Source organism: Lissotriton vulgaris, chromosome 7, assembly GCF_964263255.1.
Source record: "Lissotriton vulgaris chromosome 7, aLisVul1.2, whole genome shotgun sequence".
NCBI lineage: Eukaryota > Metazoa > Chordata > Amphibia > Caudata > Salamandridae > Lissotriton > Lissotriton vulgaris.
The window spans coordinates 997,792,131-997,816,120 of NC_141695.1; the positions used below are offsets into that span (position 1 = coordinate 997,792,131).

Below are 23,990 nucleotides of genomic sequence, written 5' to 3' on the forward strand. Positions count from 1 at the left end.
AAACATGATAAAAGACATCCCACGAGAGAAAAGCAGGGATGAAAAAAATGTAAAAGTGAGAAAGAGCGATAGGATGAGAAATGCATGATGTGGATGACAAACCAGGTGGTCTTGACATTCAGCAACCCTCCCATTAGGTAGACCCAACGGCATGCTGCTCTAAAGCTTTGGCCGCTCACAACATCGCTGGTAACCAATATAACCTAAACCATAGAGGTGCCTACCTCCGATGTAGAGCGGGCTGCTGAGGCTGATCGAGGGCTGCTTGTGCATCTTCCCAAGGCTCTTGGGAGTTCCTTTGTCCACCACCAGGGTCAGAGTTTGGTTCACCATCACCAGCTCCACCGTGTGGAACAGCCCATCATTTATGGTTTCCACGCTAAAGAAGGCAAAGAAATTTGTCAGAACATTATGATTAGGGCTCTTGGTTTTAAGGTATTTATTTTTTTTAACACTTCTGTCTGTACTTATTCATATTTATTTTTGTGTCATCTTATTAGTATTTTATTTTGTGTTTTAAGAGTAAGTGAAGTGGTAACATGATATATTTCCACATTTAATTAACTGATAAATAAGCATGCATACTTTAAGACCTGTTGCGTTTTAGTAAATGAAGTAGCCAATATAGCAAAACACTACACCCACATGTAAATATTAGCAATATATACACCTAAATGTACTCAATATGTATTTAAGGAAATCACATCCTGTTTCTTAACTTCCCAAGCTCCTTATCTGCTCAGATGTTGGCTTGAATTTCATGAGGGACAGCAACGAAAGTCACACAAAAAACAATATTTTCTATATTTTTCTGCTTTTTAAAGTAAATACAGACAGGAAAGACATTGTTTTCTGTCTGTATTTATCTGTAAAAATCAATAAAAGCGGAAAACTGGGAGCCTTAATTATGATGAAGTAAACTGCTGCTTCCTGTTACCCTTTTGGGTTCGTAACAGATGTGCAATAATGTACTCGTCCAAACAAGAATAAGCATTGGTATTAATCATGGAGGCTGCTTACATATGTTACAGGGAAAAACTGTCCATAACCACATATAATCTGCAGATCGTCAGTTCTAAACGAATAGCAATTGTTTACAAAGCATCACAGTGTGATCACAGGACTGCAATATGATGGCAGCCTCCCTCCAATATGGTAGCAGCTACTCGGGAGGTTTCAGACACAGGGGCTTTTTCTGCAAATGTGTAGATAGGCTTAGTAGCGTCATCGAGGAACAAGCTAAATCAGCAATTGCTGGATCTCTTTCACTACGCATAGTGCTGAATTAGTAGGCGCACAGCAAATAATGTCAAACGAAAAGTTTACTTACCTGTAATAATGTCTTGCATATTAGTAACAGTTATAATTTCCAAAGCTTGCATACTTCTGACATGTGGTGGTTGTAAAAAGTTGTGAAACTGTTTAAAAAGCAACCTCTGGGCATCAGCAGCAGGAGTGTCTGCAGCTAGACCCTGATATGTCAACAGAACAGGTTTGACTCCACCTTAAGGCTCTGGTATCCGCCATCATGTCTGTTCTGGAAACCTTGTATTCTTGGGCAGGGCACTTTATACAAAGCATAATAAGAACAGATCCTTGTGGTACCCTGCATGGGCAGAAGTATCTTGTGACACCAAGTGGCATATTATGTAAAGGATAAAAGCAGGGGTGCGAGCAGTTTCACGAAAGATGATGTTCAGACCACTGGAATTATGCGGCAAGTGAGGGCAAAAGTATGTGGCTGGGTTCAGCAAATTATGTGTCGAAAAAGGTAAATTATGTGGCATAATGGGGCACATTTTGTGATAGTTTTACTTCATTATTTTCTCACTTTTACACCTCTTAACACTGCCTGGGCATTGCTTGCACACTTCATTAATACAAGTTCAAGACCCAACTAAAGCCAATAAGCAAAAAAAGTGTGAGCCGTCAACCTTTGCAAAGGGCTTTCCACTGTGCAGCAGCAAGTGTTGCTGTGTTTTTAGTAACATTGGAAACATTTCAGCTGGAAACAAAGGCCCTCATTACAATGTCACGCAGACCGCCACAGACAGACATCTAGGGCAGTGATCCAACTGCTGGATTACAATACCGATGGTCAGAGTACATAGGGCATGGGGAAAGATCCCTGCCTCCGACAGGCTCAAGGAGTCCGTTGAGGCAGCGGTCGGACAGTAATCCCTATAATGAAAGTGGTGCCTGTGCAGGCATCATTGTAAGGATTACGATGCACATTTCTGACATCCTTTTCATGGCAGTCCCACTGCCCTGAAGAGGCTGTCGGACAGGGAATTTGGCCCCCTGTCCCCTGTGGGCCACTTATATGTGGTGGTCAAGGGGGCACATGTGGTGCCCGCTCAAACATCCATGTGCCAGGCACCCCAGGGTGACTCGCACATGGTGCATGGATGTTTACAAACATTCATTTATCTACTGCGGTTGTGTGCTGTGGCACTTCTCCACGCAGCAGCACAAGCCACAATAAAAAAGGCATGTTTCCAACTGCCTACATGGCAGTCATATCATTATATGGTGGGCAGGATCGCCAAATACATGTCAAGCGGTCCCAATTCTACTGCGATGGAGGTCGAACGCTCATCCGACCGCCATCATAATAAGGCCCAACATATTTCTGGTTAAAATCTGCAGATTATGCCAACAGATGATGGATTATGTGGCAAATGCATCAAATCTATATGCAAACAACGCAGCGACTGGGCAATTGCATAATTCCAGTGAGACGTATGATATTCAAGGAGAGTATTTTATTATGTGTGGCAGGCTTGCGTTGCTTCAGGCTGAGGGCAGGGGGCGGGCTGATTAGAGCAATTGCACTTACGTCAGCCCTCTCCCAGTGCGCATGAAAGATTGGCCGGCTGTCTACAGCCGACCAATCTGTCATGCACTGCATCTTCAGGATTGGTTGCATTCGCCTGGCACAAGGGAGGAAGTCCCTCCCTTTCTGCCTGTGTCCAAGGAGAGTGCCAGAACTAGAGATGGCCACTGGAGCCTGTGGCCAGCAACATACATATGGGGAGTCTGTTTAGTTTGAAAAGGTCCACCATTTTTACAATGACATTGGTGGATTTGTTCCATAAAGAAAAACAAGGCTAATTGCTTGTGAAGCCATCCAGAGAAGAGGAGAACATTTCCCTGACCCTATCCTGCATCGTTACCAACGGGCGTTTCATCTAACACAGTTTGCCACATGATATCTGATCACTTCACCCAATAACCAGGTGAAGAGCCAGTACCACAAGGTAAATGCAGCTTCAAACGCTTTTTTATTTTTAGATTTCACCTCCAGAGAGCTGTTTGCGGTCTCTTGTTGAAGAAGTGTTGTGGGCAATACCAGTATTTACAGTGGATTTTATGTCAGACCACTGCTTGCCAGTGGTTAGCTGTCTTATTAATCTCATTTGCTTGTATGCTACTTAGTTTCCTTTAAAAAAAAAACATTTGTAGGAGAGGGGGGCTGTGTGGCCCCCCTCCAGGGCCACTTCTAGCCCCAGCGATTCCATCCCCCGTAGCAGACCCTATTCGCTGGGGACCGTGGGGGTAGCCCCAATTCCCCCACGATCCTGGCATTGTGGAGCCGGCATTGCTTTTCCACATGGGGAGTTGCTGACATACAGTTCCCCTTGTGGAAAAGCAATCCTGCTTTGCTTCATTGAAGCAAGAGCAGGTTTTCCTGACTCTCGCTTCAATGAAGCAAAGCAGTTTGCAATGACAGGGCGGGAGCTGCGCGGCTCCCGCCCTATCATTGCAAACAGCATTATCCCGGGGTGGGCACCCTCGGACACTGCAGGAGCTGGCCCTGGGGGTGGCGGTCCCCAGGGCCATCGAGGGCTCCAGGAGGGGGGTCGCGCAGCCCCCCTCCCAGTTATTGCGCAGCCCCGCGGAGGTGGCAGTCCCCGAGGCTTGTAGGGGGGCTTGAGTTCCCCCACACAGGTGTATTTGAAAAAAATAAAGGCCCCAGGGGTGGCGGTACCCGGGGCAGCGGAGGGGCCCTGTGCCCCCGCAAAATCTTTACTAAAAGCCCCAGCGGTGGGGGTCCCCGGGGCTCTTCCCTTGGCCCCTGCAATTTCATTACCGCATGCCCAAGGCACTTGGCCTACCCGGGGGCTACATAATAACAAAGCGCGGGAGCCTGCACTTCGTGTTTTCTTTTTCAGCCGAAATTCGTGCTGGGTGCGCGAATCTTGCTGATTTTTGTTTTTTTCATGCTTTTTTGTCCTTGGGGGTCCTTGCGGGACCCCTTGAGCAGGCCTAGGGGGTCAGGGTGTTTTTACCTTGCCCCTTTTTCTTTTTTTTACCTTTGTTTCCCTGTTTTCTTGAGCCTCGGTTACCGAGGCACAAGATTGCTGCCAAAACTTCCTGGTTTGGAGTGTTGACAGCCAATTAGAAAAAAGCTCGTGGTCGGGAGGGTCAGCGGATCCAACGCGCTTCTCTATATCAAAACTTTTAATTTTTTTTTTTCTCAGCAACTTCTGAACTGATTACACCATTTAACAAAAAGAGTTCTTTCTGAAACAAGGGCTACCTTTTTGCTAAATTTGGTGTAATTCCATTCAGCAGTTCGGGCTGTGGCCGTGTCTAAAGTTTCCTAGGTTAGGAGCTGACCGGAGTGCCCCACTAGTTTTGAAAATTTTGTGAAGATTCTTCATACGGCGCCAAAGTTATTGGGAAAACAAAAAACGCTTTTCCTATGTAAACTAGGTCCTAACTATAACTACCTACTGGTGACTGCCAGTAGGTTATGTACCAGAGTTCTTTTGGCTATACAAACAAGCATTTACAATGCAACGGTTTCGCCTTCGGAAAAGTTTGAGCCATTGGCATTCTAAATGGCAAACTTTTTATTTATGTGTTGGTTTTGAAAACAGATAAATAAATGGCATTCTCATTTACAATGCCAATACACACACCCACACAAGAGCCCCCCCCACACACACACACACAAGAGCCCCCCACACACACCACACAAGAGCCCCCCACACACACACACAAGAGCCCCCCCCACACACACACACAAGAGCCCCCCCCACACACCACACAAGAGCCCCCCACACACACCACACAAGAGCCCCCCACACACACCACACAAGAGCCCCCCACACACACCACACAAGAGCCCCCCACACACACCACACAAGAGCCCCCCACACACACACACGCAAGAGCCCCCCACACACACACACGCAAGAGCCCCCCACACACACACACGCAAGAGCCCCTCACACACATACGCAAGAGCCCCCACACACACGCAAGAGCCCCCCCCACACACACACGCAAAGAGCCCCACACACGCGCAAAGAGCCCCAAACACACGCAAAGAGCACCACACACACGCAAAGAGCACCACACACACGCAAAGAGCCCCACACACATGCAAAGAGCCCCACAATTAAGAGTGGAACTACGGATAGATAGATTTTTTTTTTTTTAAACGAGATAGAAAATTACTTTCATATGTAAACCTAAGGAGGCATGCAAGACTACTCCCCGGTGACCTACGGTTATACTAACGCCCTGTATATAGAGTCTAAGAAAGGCTAACAAATCAAAGAAGCTGTCTGAAGGAGACCATTTTTTAAAGAAGCAATAAAGCTAAGGATAGAAACATGGTAAATGTTGACTCCATGGCAGGCATGTGGTATTGAAAATAGGTAGGGCAAAGTGTAAAATAATTTGACATGGCAAACATTATCTGCCCAGGTGATAGATTGTGCTATATAAATCTGCTGCAAGACGAAAAAGCAGTAAGAGGCAAAACACTATGAAAAAATAGTTCCACTAAAGAGGAAGGTAACCGTATTTCGGCTACAGGAAATTGATAAGAGAAGTAAACAAGTAAAAAGCATTGGTACATGCAGTACAATATGCTACAGCCAATAGAAATGGAGGAAACGTAAGCAGCAACACAGGAACCAATAAAATGCCAGGAAAGCGAGGGGGCAGGAAGTAAGCTCCTTTTAAGATTTATATTAAAAATAATAGATTTCACAAGCCCATCCCAAGCGCTGTGCAGACGAAACCTAAACATTATCACTGTTTGGACTCCGATCTGCTTGCTCAAAGTCATCCTTGATCTAGGAAACTCCCCCTAAGCATTTTAAAAATATAAGTATATTAAACAATACAAAATTCGTTTGGGTGCAACAGGAGGAGTATTTTACAAAGTATAGCATCAAATGAACAGTTGCTTTCACACACCCGACAGGCACATTTTGTAATAGACTAAGAAATGGTACTTCTGGGACAATACAGATTGCAAGACCACCAAGAAAAAAAAGACAACTGAATGTACTGCACGCTTACTGGCTACAAAAACTTCACATACCAAGAAAAATAAACCATGTGCAGTTGTCGGGGCAAGGAGCGTGGTAAAACTGAATGCCGGGGGGGGAAGATGGCGGCCGGGTAGGACGCACGGCCGGAGAGCTCCGGGTTCAGGCTCTCTCAGCATGGAGTAACAACCTATAACCGTATCTAAAGGAAACTGCACCGAATATGAAAAGGAAAAACGAAGAATCGTAACTAAACTGAGTCGGGCATTGGTGTCGAAAAGCATGTTAATTTACCGTTTAGAAGAAAGCGGCAGCTGCGGCAGACCGGGTGAGAGAGGGGTTGCGGTGTCCGGGAAGGCGAGAGCAAATCACATACCAGGGGTTTGGGCGGCGGCCGGAGAAGCGAAAGCAAACTGCGCGAAGGTTTCCGGGAGGTTAAAGTTCCAATTCCAGGGTGCGAGTGGAAGAGCAATTTCGGGCTTGAACGCAGAACGGCTGCCAGAGCATGGTTGTGTTATAACAAAGGATGCAAGCGCCGCAGCTCACTTTCTCCGAGGACTAAACAGAGAAATAAAATTTAAAGCTGAAACTTGTGAGGATCTACATGGGGCTTATTATAATGACGAATGGCCACCAGAACAATTTTGTCAAATAAATGAGAGAAGTGAAAACACCGAAATAAATGCAATAATCAATGTTCGATGGGCGGGAGAGGACGAGGGGGGCGGGCGGGAGAGGACGAGGGGGGCGGGAGAGGACGAGGGGGGCGGGAAAGGACACGGACGTCGGGAGGGAGGAGGGAAACGTGGGGACGGCGGGAGGAGGGAGGACAGCAGCAAGCACGGCCGGCCGGACCAGACACGGGGGCGTTCCCGGCGTCCCGTGACGTCGGCAAAAGCCAAAGAATGTCGGGAACGCCCCCGTGTCTGGTCCGGCATTGACGGACAGGCCCCTCGTCCAATGGCAAGGCTCCGTTTACGGAGCCAGCCAATCACGGACGAGGGCCGAACCAAAGCCACACTATGGAACTCAACAGGATTTCGCCTGCGCGGAAAAGCTGCGCAGAGCGCAGCTTCCGCTAGGCGAAACCTAAAAACCACTACAATGTTCAAAGTACAATATGAACATTCATGAAAAATACAATTTTACTGTTTATATCCACTCATTGATACAAGTACAGCCAATCACAGGGAAGGGTCTCATGACACACCCAATGTGAAAATTAAACTCCCATTAAAAGACTACAGTCCAGCACCCATTATAATATGGCTCATCCACACCTAAGTACAACATGACGAAGCACCATCAAATATGAAACCGCAGTCGATTGGCACCCTAAAAAAATCACAAAATCAATGCATATTACAAAATTACACAGATACTAACAAATAATTTGGCAATCATGATACACTCAAAAATGTAAGGCACCTGAATGCACATGCAACAGTATTACATACCCTGTGAATACCGCATTATCACAGAACAGTAGACAATATATTACATATCCAGTAAACACCCCAATACCAAAACACATACAGCACACTGAAATTATACACATGCAGGGCCCAATGTAACATCACAGGTCCAATGAAACGAAGGCACAGGCACAATACATGCTATAACGTAATGTAGTGAATGCTCACTGCATATCCCTGGAAAATGAACTCAGTGTATTGTCAGATACTCAGAGACCATTTGGAGCTCGCATCTTAGAAAGAGCAGGAAGAACAGCGTTGCTACAAGTGACTTTATGTGCCTTGGAAGATTGCTGGTGTTATTACATCTTTGTTCATGTAAGAATTCCCTGACTCATGTAGAGTGGGTTGATGTTTTAGTTTTTAACTTGTGGTTTGTTAGGGCATGCGATCATGATCTTTTATTTTTGGTAATGACTTAAATGAATCAGTATATTTATACTGGTACAATATCAAATATCCAGGACCTATTGTGAATCCCAGGCCGAACTCAAACTGGTGTGTCACAGATCACAAGCAACAGAGCCAACATTTCGTTTCCCCTAGTGATCTAGAAATGTGGGATGGTTGGCACTTGTTTATGTCAGGTGGAGGTCTATGCGGTGTGCGCTCCACCACAGAATCAGGGGTCCTTTAAAGGACAGCTGTGTGCAGTGAATCCGGCTCATGTTTGGCCGCCATGACCGACAGCCTCCGCCACTCGGGCTTTACTTGTGCCCGAAGGCAATTCTTTTCTTTTAACTTTACTTTTGTGCATTTCGAATTTGACAATATCGCGGAAAATGTTCCGAAGATGTCAAATAACTAAGGCTCAGATCGCAAAGCCCGAAAAAAGACTCCATCTCTCGATTAAAAGGTAGAGCTGAGCTGACAACGCAGAGTGCTTAAATCCCTGCGCAGGCCACAGGCCCTAAATATGATACTGTCAAAGACGATTACATTTTGATGTCCCGAAGGAGCTGTAAGCGGAGTGAGGTTACACAAAAATGAGAGAGCGGAGAGGGCAAAGGCAGAATCTTTCCTAGAAAAGAAGTATTTCGCCTGGGTCTTCGCAGAAACAGCCGCTGCCCCAGACTGAACGAGACAGTGGCTTGGCCAGCGACGAGGACGCAAAGCCGCAGATGATGCGAGAGGCACAGAAAAGCCTGCTGCTCCCAGCCCTCTCCAGCCTCACCCCGGCCTGACTCCTTGTAAGATCCGCATTACAGACTGTAATTTAATTTTGACATCAGATTTAGGGGGGTTTACGTTACCAAATCTGCCCCTGAAACATCCCCTACACAAATAACCACCTGGGAGCCTCGCTTTATTACATTTGAATGGGCCTGCTCTTCGGCACAGTGACATGGTGGCCCTTTCCACATGTGACTTTGATTTGATGGAAGCAGAGATGAGCCCGCCATATTTACGGCGGTAGCGCCGCAGCAGGCAGACTAAACAGTAGCTGCTATTTTCATATGTACACTAATTCCACAGCAGAGGTAAGGTGTAAACATTTGCTGGATCTGTTAGAGGAATCCGACCCAGGGCAAGAATGAAATATAATATACATTATGATGTTCAGCGGCTTCAAAAATAGAATGGGGTAGTCTGTTTCCGATGTTTAAACGGTAGGTGGCAGTGCAGTACCACTGGTCATAAAACACAGCCGTACGCTTTTTCTGCTTGGCACAAATCTGGCTGAAATTACTTTCACTTTCCTTCATTTAAACAATTTCCACCAAGAAAGAAGAGATTTTACCACCCACAAAGCAAATGCACGAGGCACCCAATTATTTGGGAAATGCCCTTGACAACATTTAGATTAATGGTTGTACGGCCAACAGATTATAGCTTTATAACACTGTGCTTTTTCCACACCTATGCTGATCATGTTATCAATCAGAACCGATGAAATGCCCAGTGGGCCCGCTCGGATTTGAACCTGTGTCCCATGTTAGCGAAGAAGAGAAGGCCTGTGTATTTCCATTCTGCTTTCATTAAACCAACGCAAAATACTGCCCTCTGTTTTGTGATTTCGGGGCTTTGGGGGTTCACGCAAAGCCACGACTCGCATCAGAGATGCCACTGCGTTCCAAGATTTTGCCTCTCTTATGCCAGGACAACAGCTGGGCACTTCTATGCCGTGGGTGCTAACACATTGCAAAGAATCACTTCCATAAAACAGGTGCCATCCATGGCCGGCTTTGGCCCTGGTGGCGCCTGGGCCGACAACAGTGGCATAGCTAGACGTTGTGCCGCACATGGTGGTCACTGTGTTTACCGCCCGGGGGCCACATTTAGGAGGGAGGATGCTGGCAATTCCTGTGACGGCCGCCCCCAAAACTGGTGTCGCCCGGGGCAGACCGCCCCCTGCCCCACCTTGTTACGCCACGGTGCGACAATCTTTTTTGCCCCCCTCCAACCCCACCGAATATGACCTCCTCCTCGGATTCCCTCACTACCAACCGGCAAAAGGGCCCCTCATCTCTCTATTGACCCTCTCTCAAATATATTTCATTTGTTTTAAAGCGCTGGTAAAGGCTGGCTTCACTAATCCACTCAACTGTCTACCAGATCTGCTCTTTGCAGCAGGCACATTAACCCCCTGCTCTACCTTATGGCGAATCAAACCTGTCGCTAGATAATACCCCATCTCCCTCTCTAGCAGGAACATTAATCACAAGAGTTATCATGACATTTTTATTACTGCCTGAAAGCTGGACACACAAGGAACTCTGCTGCAGCAGGGGCTTTTAACTCGTATGTTATTCCTAAACACTGAGGTCAGTGCCCCCCTCCAGGTCGCACCACCCTAAAGCCAGCCCTGGGGCCATCCTTATACCACGCAGAGGTCAGTACAGCACACAACTATATACACTCGCAGACACATATCGACACAAGCGGAAACACATGCATGCATGTGTACCCGCAATCATGACTTTTCTACACTTACACTGCTGCCATGCGTCTCATTCTGGTTGTGTCTTTAATGTGGATTATGCCCTTCCGGTGCCAGTTCGAACCACATGGCAGGTCTTGCACACAAAAGTACAGTACAGCACTGGGCCATTTAAACAGCTTTACATGCATGGAGATCGACTGAATTACAGGCCCTGTGCTTTCAATCACCCTGTAAGTGGGATTCACTCCCTGTCATTGGCTTTGAAGCATTGACATGGACTATTCTCGTGCAGAGCTTTGTGTGTGATTTTAGTGGTACTCATTCTTAAATAATAATGACTTACATGTTCAAAGTGCTTTCTGTCACAGACTGAGACCTTGTAGCACTAAACATACAAAAGTCACGATTCTCCACTGCACCAACCAGGACTTGGTGTGGTGCATGAACTAACAGAGGTTTCATAATGTACAATAGTGCATTTCCCACTGATTAACATATTAATTTTTATTTAATGTGTGTGTTGTTTTATATGTAGTTACTGGAAGGCAAAAGACTGAAAAAAGTTACAGAATATTTCATTTTTTAGCCACACCCACATGCTCACTCACTCCACCTCATCCCACCCCTTGCACGCAGCATCACAGTTCCCATACTTTTTTTCATGCACTTCGACCACTGCCCCAAATGCACGTTCTTCTAATCATTTTCAGCCATTCCAAGAGTTTGGAACTGTGCATCAAAAGTGTCTACAATTCTACACCACTCCTTCTGCCTAAGATCACTCACTTTGCTTCCTTGGGAGTGCAGGCAGGTTTCAGGTGTCCCAAGGGATGGTGAGGTAAATTACATTATTTTGAAATATAATTCCGAGCTCAGATAATTGCCTCAGCTGGCCTAAATTTAACTTTGTAGAAAAATCGCACATCATTTAGCTTTGAAACATATTCTTTTGATTATTTAGAAATATAAGATCCAGGTAGTGAATTTTGCAATGTATAAAGCTATTTCCCCGTAGCAGTCAAATAATATAACCTACATAGAGTTATATTCAGGAGTTGAAAAACACAAGCTTATTATATGAACGGATAATGTATGGAGCAAGTATAAAAATGTTGTCTGAGTAGAATTATAGGCAGGTCTTGAAAACCGCAAGTTGGTTATATGAACTTATCATGTAGGGAACAAGAATAACCATTTTAGTAGTACTACCACATTGAGTCTTTTCATATGGCCAATGAAAGTGAAAGCTACAATTTGTTTTCTTCTAAGTTAGTTAATTGTCTGAAATAGTAAAATGTCATGTATATTTTTCCCATACTGGTTGGTAATGCCTATGGTTTCAAAGCTATATAAATTATTTAATGTATTGCAAACTATTCTGTTCCTATTTTAAAGCTGGGGGCCATAGGATTGGTTTAGCTATATTTAGCATACACCCACCCACTTGTTCAAATAAATCAGATTGGTGACATAGTCAACAGTGCGTTTAGTGTGCCAGCACAACTATTTCAACCTGCTTATCTGTGTATTCAGAAGGCACTAATTATCATTTTTCTTTAATGTGAGCTAGAATTTGGTAGGTAGGTGATGCAGAAACGCGAGCTGACAAGAACAGAACTATTAAACTCCCAAACAGATATTATTAAAAGAAAAACATTTATTTAAGGACCCGAAGGTGCCATGCTTCATCATGGGGCTCCCTCCTCACACCGGGCCTGTAAGTTCCCAGGTGTGGGCTGCAACTCTCCACTGAGGGGAATTAGTGGAGAGGAGCTGAGGTTTTTTCAATGGGGTAGGCCAATGAGATGAGTGAGTAAGAGATAGAGTGCAAAGGAAAATAGGTGAAATGGTTAAAACTGTCCCATGGAACCCAATAACTTTATTCAATGGTACCCTAGTACAGGGTTAAAAGAAAAGAGGACTAGCGGTTAGCAATAAATATACCCCTACTACAGGTCAACATGTGTCGGCCCTTACTCGACTCTAGCCGGAGTTCATGGGCATTCATCAGGACCAATAAACAAATAAGTCACTCTGCATTAGGTAGTAAAACACATCAGACGATTATACTAGCCGTTAGTGTATAGAGCCGTGAAAAAAAAGTGGGTTGCTAGTACACCGTCTTCATCTGACGGAGGGATAAAGTTTACCTCTCTTAAGCCGTAAGGTACCCCACAGTAGTCTCGGCTACTGTTTCTTAGTCCAAGATCACCTCACTCTAGCGGGGTCCTGGCAAGAGGGCTAAATTACAACATACTTTAAGAACTGCAATTATTAGTCCTCTTCAGCACCTGGAATAATAGCACTGATGGTAAATAATCCTTGGATGTAGAAGTTTCCTTAGACATCTTCTCACAGCTTTTTAGGTATAACGTGCAATGGTTCTTGAACTATTCATGGCAAATATATTGTATTTAATACCCACTTTAGTGGCTTTGTTTGAGCTCCTTCAGGCATTGGTTCTGCAACCTTTAGCCACTGGCTTGAGGCACTGTCAATCACATCTTGGATGTGCTCAGTTGAGTAATTTACAATTGCCTTATTTTTTATTTCACATCTAAAAAGTACACTCCATCATTTCACATTTACCTTTTTATCTCATCTGTGCATTGTATAGAAAAAACAATCCCTTTTTAGGTCTGCAGTTAGCCAAAACCTTTTAATAAAAAATATATATATATATACCATCTACTTATTTAAAAGGGCTTTGAGCCAGCTTTCTTCATCCACTGATCTGTTGGTGTGTCATTCACGTTTTGCTTCTGCCCACTGTAGCATTCAGCATGAGGCAGGGCAGTCAGCCCTCTTCTGCCACTTGTTAACTTCACTTTGAGTGACTGCATTTCGCTCTTTCGCAAGGAGCACATATGCATACAAACTAGTTCCCATCTGTGCGAATGCTTTTTTTAGGTCTGATGTAGGCAGCTCTTCGAGACATGCTGTATCAGGATATGGGCATTCAACATGGCCATCGCTTCTGGTTGGTTAGTTGGCCTGCCTTTCTAAATTACTTTACTCGTGTTGGTCAATACTGTCAATCTGTTCTGCCTTTGTTTGCTTGGTTCCCTCCCAGCTGACATCATCAATTTTCTTATTTGGTTTGCCATCTCTGGCCATTTGTTGCCTCCTCGCTCACACCCTCCTCCCATCATTGCTGCTGTTCTTCCTGTGGCATCCCCTACACCTATGCACAACACTGCATTGACTTTCGCGGCAATGGCAGCATGCCATGCTTTAGCTTTAAATATCTACAGATGAAGGGCGCATGTCGCCATTGCTTCAAAAGACAATAAATAAAGAAAGTAGTCGGCCAGACGCCACATTTCTTTTCCATTTATTTACTTTTATAGCAATGGTGGCACGCCGCGCTTTATCTTTAAACATGAATAGCTAAAGTGTGGCGTGCCGTCATTGCTACAATAGAAAATAAGCAGAAAGAAAAAAAAGGCAGCAGCAAACTTTGTTTTCTATTAATTGACTTTTGTATCAGCAATGGCACACCGTTTTAGCTTTAAACATCTAAAGCTTAAGTCACGGTGTGCCGCAATTGCTACAATAGTAAACAATAGGAAAATAAGGGGGCTGCACAACTTTTATATCTATTTATTGACTTTTGTAGCAATGGCGGCACGCAGCGCTTTAGCTTTAAACATCTAAAGCTAAAGCACAGCGTGCTGCCATTGCTACAAAAGTCAATAAATAAAAACCAAAGGCAAGAGGACCCCACATTTCTTTTACAATTGCAAAGCAATAGCTTAACAGTTAACTAATGCAAGACCTATTGGATTGCAAATGCTTGTTTTATGTAGTACTTTGATGTTACCTTTGTGTTTAGAGTCTGATGTGACACTAGGACACCATACCAGATGTCAGCACAGGCCACATTACACACTTTATACGTTCCTGTCTTCTGCTAATGCTGTTGTAAATTCCTTTTGGAGTGCCCTTTGTTTACTGTTTGACTTTTGGTATTTCACATCATAACAGACTGCATCCATTTGAAACTGTTTTGCAAAGTTTCAATATTATACATGAGAATTCATAGGAGGACAATTCTTCAGAACACATTTATTCTAGACTCAATTTCACCCATGGTTCTTTATTAAACTTTGCTCTGGAAGAAAAACCAGCCTATATCATGTTCAATTGGCAGCACTTGTATCGTTTTTTCTTGCCTTCTTTCTTTTCTTCTTTGTTTCTCTCCTCTTTCTTCTTTCTTTCCATCCTTCTCTCTTGCTTTCTTTCATTCCTTTCCTTTTAATTCCTTTCATCCCTTCTTTCCATCCAGCAATTCCTTCTTTCAATCCTTCTTTCTTTTTTCTTGCTTTTCTATATTCTTTCATTCCTTCTTTACTTTTTTCTTTCACTCTTATGGTCCTTTGTTTAATCTTTCTTTCTTTCCATTTTTCTTACATTCCTTTTTCCATTCTTTCTTGCTTTTCCTTTTTTCATTCTTTCTTTCTTGCCTTCTTGTTCCTTCTTTTCTTTTTTGCTTACTGTCCCTCTGGCATTCTTTCTTTCCTTTTTTCTTGCATTAATTCCTTCTGTCCTTCGTTCTTCTTTTTATTTCTTCTTTCTTTCTTTCATTCATCCTTTCTTGGTTTAATCCCCCCTTTCATTCTCACTTTCCTGCTTTCTTTCCTTCCTTCGTCCTTATCTCATTCTCAAATAAATAAAAAAACTGACATTTGGAGTAAAATTGTTTTTAGGTCAAGCCTGGGCAGCGAATGTGCTACTCTGCGGGCCATGCTCTATTCAAGTATAGACTTGAAGCCCTGCCAACTCTCCGCTCATATTTGTTATTGGCTTGCGCCATTGTCCTTCGTAAATGCTGGCCTCTGAATTGTTAATAGGATTATTAGTCTCTCCTTATTACCGCCTTGTCTTCATGTGTAATCTCCCATGAGGACTGGCCATTTTACCTCTGTTGTTACATGGTATGCCTTGATTAGTCTGTATCATCTCACACACAAGGTGGGGAGAGGGTATATGTGTATATCCACCACCCCAAACCCCCTTAATTTTCAATAGTATACACACAAAATAGGGGTGGAGATAAGAATGACAAAAACACAAACTCAACACCAGCGTGCAAGCAATGGCACACTTGAGAGTGGTGAAAAACTGCCCTCACTCACACACAATGTGTGTGACATGCTTCATCATAGGGTCTGCTACAACGTCCGTGCGTAGCCACACAGCGGACAGAGCATAGGGAGGGGAAACGAAAAATAGACACAGACAAAGTGTAACACAACGTTGAACGTGACCACAAAGTCCACAAAAAACAATTCAAGACCGGGTACAACGACAGACAAATATTAGTGCAGTAGGTAACGATTAAAACTGACTCTTAGATACCAAAGTCAATTTTATTATCAGGTTCCAAGGCCAGGGTTAAAAGAATTGAGATGTGGTGGTGCTAGGGCGGCTATTAAGGCCCACTACCACCCCACCTTCACTGCTTTCGTCAACATGTTTCGACCCCCAATTTGCCCTTAATAGATGGGTCCCCTGGGTCTTCGTAAGGACGTCTTATTGTCCCAGTCCTACATGCTACTCCTCTTACCTCAATTAGGTGTAGGGAAGGGTATCATTCACTCTCACCAATCACTATTAGGCTATGTGGAGGAAATTCCACCAACACAGTAACATAACTGTGAAAGGAATAATATTTGTGTCACAACCAAGTCAGAGACCAACCTTTATGCTGGCCCTAACACATCCATATTCCAATGCTCATTGTATTAAGAAGTTCCCCGAAAGTGAAATGAGTATTCCCACTTACTAGATAGAATACTGTAAAAATATAGGTATGCAAAAAAATCGCCCTGCTTACTCAATCAAATTACTTCTAGCATTATTTCTCATATGAGAACGTTCTGGTAGGCATCATGTATTTAGCTCGAATGTGTCAATGGTCCAACTCACTGAGTTTACCGACAGAGATCATTTGACCTGGCACATGACGGGAGGAGTCCCAAAGAACACAACCTGTGTTTCAAAGTAACAAAGAACAAAGTATATGCCAGTATGTTATGAACTCGTGGATTCAATTATCCTTGTGTGAAGGTATCATTGGCCCCTTATTGGAACAGTAAGCCATGCCTTCTTGCACACCCTACATGTTGGGACAAGCCATTAAAGTTATAAACAATATGCTTATGACCCACCTCCGATAGGGAATTTAATACAGAGCACTAAGTTTAAGAAAAAGGCGTTAAATAGCCAATATGCCAAAACTGTATCATGAAGTACAGTACGGGTATACATTCATCCCGGTATCGTTTGCTCGGCATGCTCAAGGTATTAATTCCCCCATGGTCATATCCCCCGTACGCCATGTCAGCGCCTGCAGGGAGAGATCGTATTTTATCTGGGAGACATACAAATCTGCTCATAGAATACAATAATGCAATACCGTTGACCCAAGTGGGCCCCTTACTGTTCTGGAGGGAAATCCTTCCTTAATCACTCTTCTTACATGTGCCGCGACGATACCAGACCGCCGAGCACTTCCGTGTTGAAGTAGAGGCCGCGCGTGTCACGTGATCGGGAAATTGCAAAACACGCCGACACGTCAGCACGTCCCTATCCTAGGCAGGCCTGCTGGGAAATGTAGTAATCGGCAGCCCCGAGTACAAGTGTGTCCGTAGGTGAGTTCGAGACTGCAGTCACCCATACAACAATACATTTGGGGGCGAGACCTCACAGGAGGCTTCCAACAAATTATAAAAAATTGAATCCCGCTGTTATACGAGTATTGTTATCGTGCCCAATAACAATCATAAATTTAGAACCCAAGTTATATCCAGACAAATTAAAGTGTTCATCTACTTAATGAATACCATGGGATGTCGTCATTGAGGCCATGCAGGTGGCTCCTAAGCCGGAACACCCATTTCTGCTCACGCACGAATAGAGCCCTATTCGCATCCGGCCCCCAGAGGTCTGGTTTCTCAATGATAGTCCACCTGAGGTCCTCCTTGATTAGTCTGTAACCATTATAACCAATGAGGTAACCTAAAATAGTCCACAGGTGTAAATTGTTACACGAAACAGTGGTCCTAGACCAATCAATCAGAAAATTATTGAATAAAAGGTCATGATTATTGAACCTATTCCGAGCTTGCAATCTGGTAGCTCACACACGTATATCAATCGTAGGTTTCATCAACAGAACATGAAGTGCAGCACAACAATATTTTATATTACAATATATTTATTTGAAATTGAGAACTAAGGTTAAACAAACCTTTGAGGGGGATAAGTCGGATTGAAACGTCGACGGTATCCCCTTTGGCACCTGGGCCATCTTTTCCACTACCCTTGTCCCTGCTTAGAGCAATTTATTTCGCATTCTATAAAATATAGTTTAAAAATGATTGTTGTTGAATATGGCCAGGTTTCATTGAACTGTACATATATTATCCGTTTTTGTACAGTTAAGTAAATATATGTCTCTTACCTTCTGTTTGACAAACTCTGAGTCCCCTTGACTCCAAATTTTTTGAGCACCCCTTTCTACTCGTTCCTTGAACTTATTTCTGTTTCCCCTTTGATGATCCTGGAAGGTTTGCTTAACCTTAGTTCTCAATTTCGAATAAATACATTGTAATATAAAATATTGCTGTGCAGCACTTCATGTTATGTTGATGAAACTTATGATTGATATACGTTTGTGAGCTAACATATTGCGAGCTCAGAATAGGTTCAATAATCATCACCTTTTATTTAATACATTTCTGATTGATTGGTCTAGGACCACTGTTTTTTGTATTAATTAATCTTTAAGCACTATTTTCTTTAATGAGTTTCTCCTACTGCAGGCATGACATGGTCTCCTGCAGCATTCAGTGAGCCATGCGCGCTTTCCATTCCCAGCAGCCTGGGACAATTGCAGCCACTTCTTTGAAATGAAATAGGTCTCGCATTTACAAGAGTTTGATCTATTGGGATTGTAAATAACAATGCCTTTTATGCAAGTGTTAAATATCATAACAGATAAATAACAGGAATTGTCATTCACAATGCCCACAGCTTAAACTCTCGCAAATGCAAGACTTATTGCATTGCAAATGCTTGTTTTCTTTCAGTATGGTGTCCTTTGAATCAGAGAGATGAGGAATTGAACAGTTCAGGTGAAACTATTGCCCGTGGCAGCATTACCTGTGGGCTGCACTTTATTACAAATAATGAGTGCAGGGTTAGGAATTCCAGATTTCTAGTGTGCTGTCATAAGCCAGGAAAGACAATGGACAAGAGTAAAATGGCCTCCAAATTCTCAAAGTAATATACAGAAAATTATTACACTCCCTTTATACTTAATATTCAATAAAATGCCAGTTTGTAGCAAGAGTGACACTTGCATATTATTTTTATGTCGCTGGGGCATACATTTCTCACCTTTGCGCGTGCAGATTTATTCAGCAGTCATTTCCAAGACATTACTTCTATATCGTATTTTTTTTTATAGCCTCCCTGATCTTTTCCCTGCGAGGTTCATACTGATTCCATTTGTGCTCGCTCCTTAAACTAATAAAACATTAGCATGACATTTAGAGAAAGGCTATCTCATTAAAGCTCCTGGGAAGAAACATAAGCATTTTCATCAGGTGGGACATTAGTAGGGGCTTCGGCCAAGTCCCAGGAGGGAGGCGGCTTCCCCTTGTCAAACGGTGGAGGAGGACAGGGGCAGCAGGCAGGCCATTAATCTCGCGATAATGAGGTGTCATTTCCAGTGGAGACCTCCTGCTTGATCAATCTGAAGGGCAGGAGAGTAATTAAAATGGCGCCACCAGCAGAGGCCTACGAGTGTGCAGGGCCGAGGAGGAGACGGCCACAAAGAGCGGCCATCAGGGCAACACTTTGTAATCAATGTTCGATGAGAGCGGCATTACAGTCAACCACCTCTGAAGTCTTTGTAATACATAAGCCTTCTCTTGCATCCTAATTATTGAAATGTGCATACCATGGCCCTGAATTAACAAGTATTATTGTTTGCCTGCATAATGAAGTAATACTTTCCACCGATAGGAATGAGTTCAAGTGATAATAGAAATCAGCTTTTCCACGTTTGGATCCAATCTTTATCAAGCAGAGTTGCTACTTCCTTTGTCGCAGAAGTTGCCTGATGTTCTGTTTTAATATTAGATCAGTATTTAATTAAACTCGTCTCTCGTGTAAATTTCCCATATCTGCTTAGGGTTTTCATCTACTTCATGCTACTTACTGAAGCGTGTAAGCGGTTTCCCCATTTACCCATGCCACTGGGATCATATTTATTCAGTGGAACAAGACAGAGCCTAATTGAGGCTAATATGAGGTATATCATGAAAAAAAGTGGAGTGAGACTGGTTGAGCTGCCAGAGTCGTGCACCAGGAGTGCAGTATTGTTTCTTCATTTCATTCTTTGGGAAGTAGATTCACAAATTTCATTGATTCAATCCCGGCCATAAGTCAAATCTTCACAGAAATCATTGGAGTCAGGTACTATATTGTCTGACTATTGTTCAATGTGTGTGTTATCTTTCACACGTCCCATCGCAAAGATTAATTGCCTGGGACAATTTGTGTCTCGATTGAAAAGTGAACACTAAGATCACATTTCAATTGGAGGGCGAGGGAGTTGCAGGGTGTTTCTAGTGTGGTAATACTCCTGCCAGTAAAACTGCTAAAGGTTTTTTGTAATTTCAAGGGGATCTATTACCGAAGATTTATGAGTTATACATAAACATTATGGGTGCACTATTAATGGAGGATAACGTGGAAATCAGTGTTAGCACACTGATTTCTGCATGGTGTTCCAGATTCTGTGCCTCTTTGGTGGACCACATTCAAACAGCATTGAACGAGGGCAGTTGTTCATTGAGTCACATGCAGAAATTCTGCAAGGGGTAACACTAATATTACAGTGGGAGTCATAATACTAAATGAAGCGTAGACTAATATGTCCCTGGAAAGCATTTGAAGAACAGTTTAGATGCAATTAACTCAAAATAATACTGAGGACATCATTGAATTGTATTCCAGGTGCGGTGATTGATAAATGTATTATATATGGAAATCCTAAACATCTGACCTGGATCCGGTCCCCTGGTCCTACACTGGACAACTCTGAAATAGGTTATGTTAGGATTTATCACCTACAAATAATCTACTTTGAATGTAGACTTCCCTCTGACCCAAGTATGAGATACTACGCATAAAAAAGTGCCACTTGTTTCATTAATATAATATGACACTTCTGAGCACTGGTTTCAAATTGTCCTTTGCAGGGATCATCAAAGCTTTTCACAGTCAGACTTTCCATTGTGTATGCATAACATGCGAGTGTGTCTCAATTCACATGCTAGATGACGAGGGCCCCCCAGTTCATGGCATGATGGATCATAGGGGAGGGTGGAAGACCACGCCATCATGGTGGATGTGGGTTGAAAGAACCTATTGAGATGGCTCTGCTGACAAACCAAAATCTGCAATGATAAGAATGCTAACACTATTTGTAATGCCGCCCTAGATCCAATAATGCCGATATCTCTTTCTCAATACATCACTGTTCTTATACCGTTTCACCAATGATGTGTGCATGTTTATGTTTATGCAATCATTATTTACAACCGTTTTTAATTGGTATTATCAAAGTGTAGGAGTAATGACCAGTCAGATGACTCGAGCCTATGCTTTTGGAGAAGCTATCGAAGATATTGGCAAAGTATGTTCATGCAAATGGAGGCACAGCGACGGGATGATTGATCAAAAGTGATCCTCCAAGACCACTTGTGTCGCCTCGATATAAGCATCTCCCACGACACAGTGATAGAGGCTAACACAGTAAGCACCCTGTGGCAGACTTGCATGTTCAATAGGAAGGTAAGAATGCGCCACAAATGCCAAAGGATACTTTCAGTAACCTTACCTGTACACAGTGGTTGGAGGGGAGATAAGCCTCACATGTCCCTGGTACAGTTCCAAAGCCAAGGGATCATTGTCTCCCTTGTACAGAAGGAGCCCGTTGTCTTTATCTGTGGCCACCTGAAAAGGGAAAGTGGAAGTGAGGAAAGCAAAGTCCAGAGAGCAGATCGGCACGTTCAAGACTTCAAGGAAGGAAATAATCTCAGTAGGAACACTGGTGCAGATTCACAAACAAATTCAGAAATTTAAATAGAGGAGTTTTTCTTTACATGTTACTTGTCAATGTGTATTTTTTATGAAAAACTACACATAAAGGTTTTGAATACCCACAAATTCCAAATTTGAGGATGTTCATAACATCTATCTGTGCCCACCGCTGCCCTGTCCTTACCCGCATTTTTTAAATCCCAACGCAACACAATATAGAAACATTTATACTACAAAAAATATCACTTGCTCAAAATCTATGGAATCACACACTGCTTTGTTTTATTTGGTGGGGTTACAGTTTCACAATGTGATGCGGCTCGGCGTTGGCCGAAGCCTTCCGGACCACATTGTAATGTGCCAGTCGGATTCCTTTCCGACAGCCTCATTTTGATCAAGGCGGTCGGAAAGTAATCCAACTGGTCATTCCGGCTAGCTTCCGAAGGGGTAGGAGAGCCTGTTAGTGAGAATACGGCAAGTAATCTCAAGGGCGGGCCTTTCCGCTCTTGAGATTATGATGACGGTTTCCAAAATGGTTTCCATGCCGGTCTGTATGACATGGAAACCATGTCGGAAAGTGCCTTTGGGGGCCCCTAGTAGGGCACCCTTGAGTGCACAGCTTCCGGTTGGAGGACGAGGGGGCACCTCTGGTGCCCCGCTGTTGATACCTACACCTTGAGGTGCCTGCCAAAGGATCCAGGGATAAACCGCACCTCCCATTTTACTATGGGAGCATGCATTATGGCCGATTTACGGACGGAATGCATGCTACCATAGTAAGATGTAGGAATGTGACCGAACAGTGTTCTGCTGCATCCTAATGAGGTGGTCGTGACTCCTGACCAGGTGTCAGTCCGTCCCATGATTGATTCTGTGTTGCCCAACACGATAATGAGGCCCTAAGTCTTGACCTTTATTCAGTGTGGCTTACCATTGAATTGTGACCATTCTGATGGATATTACTTGCGTCTCTTTGTTGCATACCTGAAGGGAGATATTTCCTTGAGGACGGAATTTGGTAGATGAGAGCTCTACGTAGGAGTCTTTCCCAACAAAGTTGACTGTGATGAGTTTCTCACATTTCTGGCCTGCAAATCCAGCGAGGCAGCGGCAAACGGGTTCTTGCTGCACCACAATGCATTGGGCTCCATTCTGACAGTCATAGTTGTCACACGGGCTGGTCTGGAGCAGAACCATTGGTGGTGGATGTTCACAGAAGAGACCGCTGCAGGAGAAGGAAGGAACAGAATCCCCATTATTACAGCATTTCCCCCAAAATGCAACAGAGAGTGAGGGAAGTCTTTTTTGTACATCCTAGAGCTGGACACAGGATACAAGGCAGAACTGGTATGAAGAAAAACATGCATCCATTAAAAAGTATTTTTGTGATTGTGGTGCATGTGACAGCACAATGTGAAATGCAGACCTGAATTGTAGTTCGGATCGTTAAAAATTTTAGATTCTTATGTGGAAATCCTTATTCTGGAGGCAAGAGTGGAAGAGGTGTGTGACTGATTATGGAGAGTGTTTGTAATACATCAAAATACAAGTGGTATATATTTTTTGTCACTTTGGTAGCTGCCGTAGCAATAAACATCTTGAGACCGTAATTCAAGTATGGCGGTCCACAGGGTTGTCAGCCTCGTGGTGGTGGTCCGATCACTGTGGCAGTCCACCTGCTGTATTATGAGTGTGGTGGTCGGACCGCCAGGAGACCGCTGGCTTTGCTGGGATCGAGGATCCTGATGTGTGGGCAGTCTGGAAAAAGGCAGCAATATGCTGGCAGTGCTGCTGCAGCACAGCCAGGCATATTCTGGTTTTTAATATCCTCCGCCCTTTTCATGGTGGTGAGCCCGCCATGAAAAGGGTGGAGGACATGGAAGTAAGAGGGGCCCTAACAGGGCCCCCCTACACTTCTGGGCCAGGGGGTGTTTGCAGTGGTGCACAAGTTGTGCCCCCCCCCAGAATCGCACCCCTGTTCCTGCACGGTATGGCATACACAACATGGTGCATACCACACCGTGGAGGAATGTGCTTCAGGCCCTGTCATGGCGGTAGTATGCTGTTAAGGCTTTCCTATGAGCCTAACACACCACTGCAGAGGGACCGTCGTAGCACTGCCCGCCATAAATTACACTTGTAATCCGGTTTGCAGGTGCAATACGGGTTTGGTGGTCCTCCTGTCAGCACAGTGGTGGGGGGCCGACAGAAGGACCA

The 23,990-nt window shown here is 43.9% G+C and overlaps 1 protein-coding gene across 3 annotated transcripts in view; it reads right to left on the reverse strand.

The window, feature by feature from the left end:
- SLIT3 (slit guidance ligand 3) overlaps positions 1-23,990 on the reverse strand; it is a 967,014-nt gene that overhangs the window by 15,837 nt on the left and 927,187 nt on the right. For all 3 annotated transcript variants that reach the window (XM_086931418.1, XM_086931419.1, XM_086931420.1), the window contains 3 exons: positions 22,758-22,998; positions 21,571-21,686; positions 225-379 (listed from right to left, as the gene is read on the reverse strand). In XM_086931418.1, the coding sequence (XP_086787544.1) occupies positions 225-379; positions 21,571-21,686; positions 22,758-22,998 (512 nt within the window). The remainder of the gene's footprint in view (positions 1-224; positions 380-21,570; positions 21,687-22,757; positions 22,999-23,990) is intronic.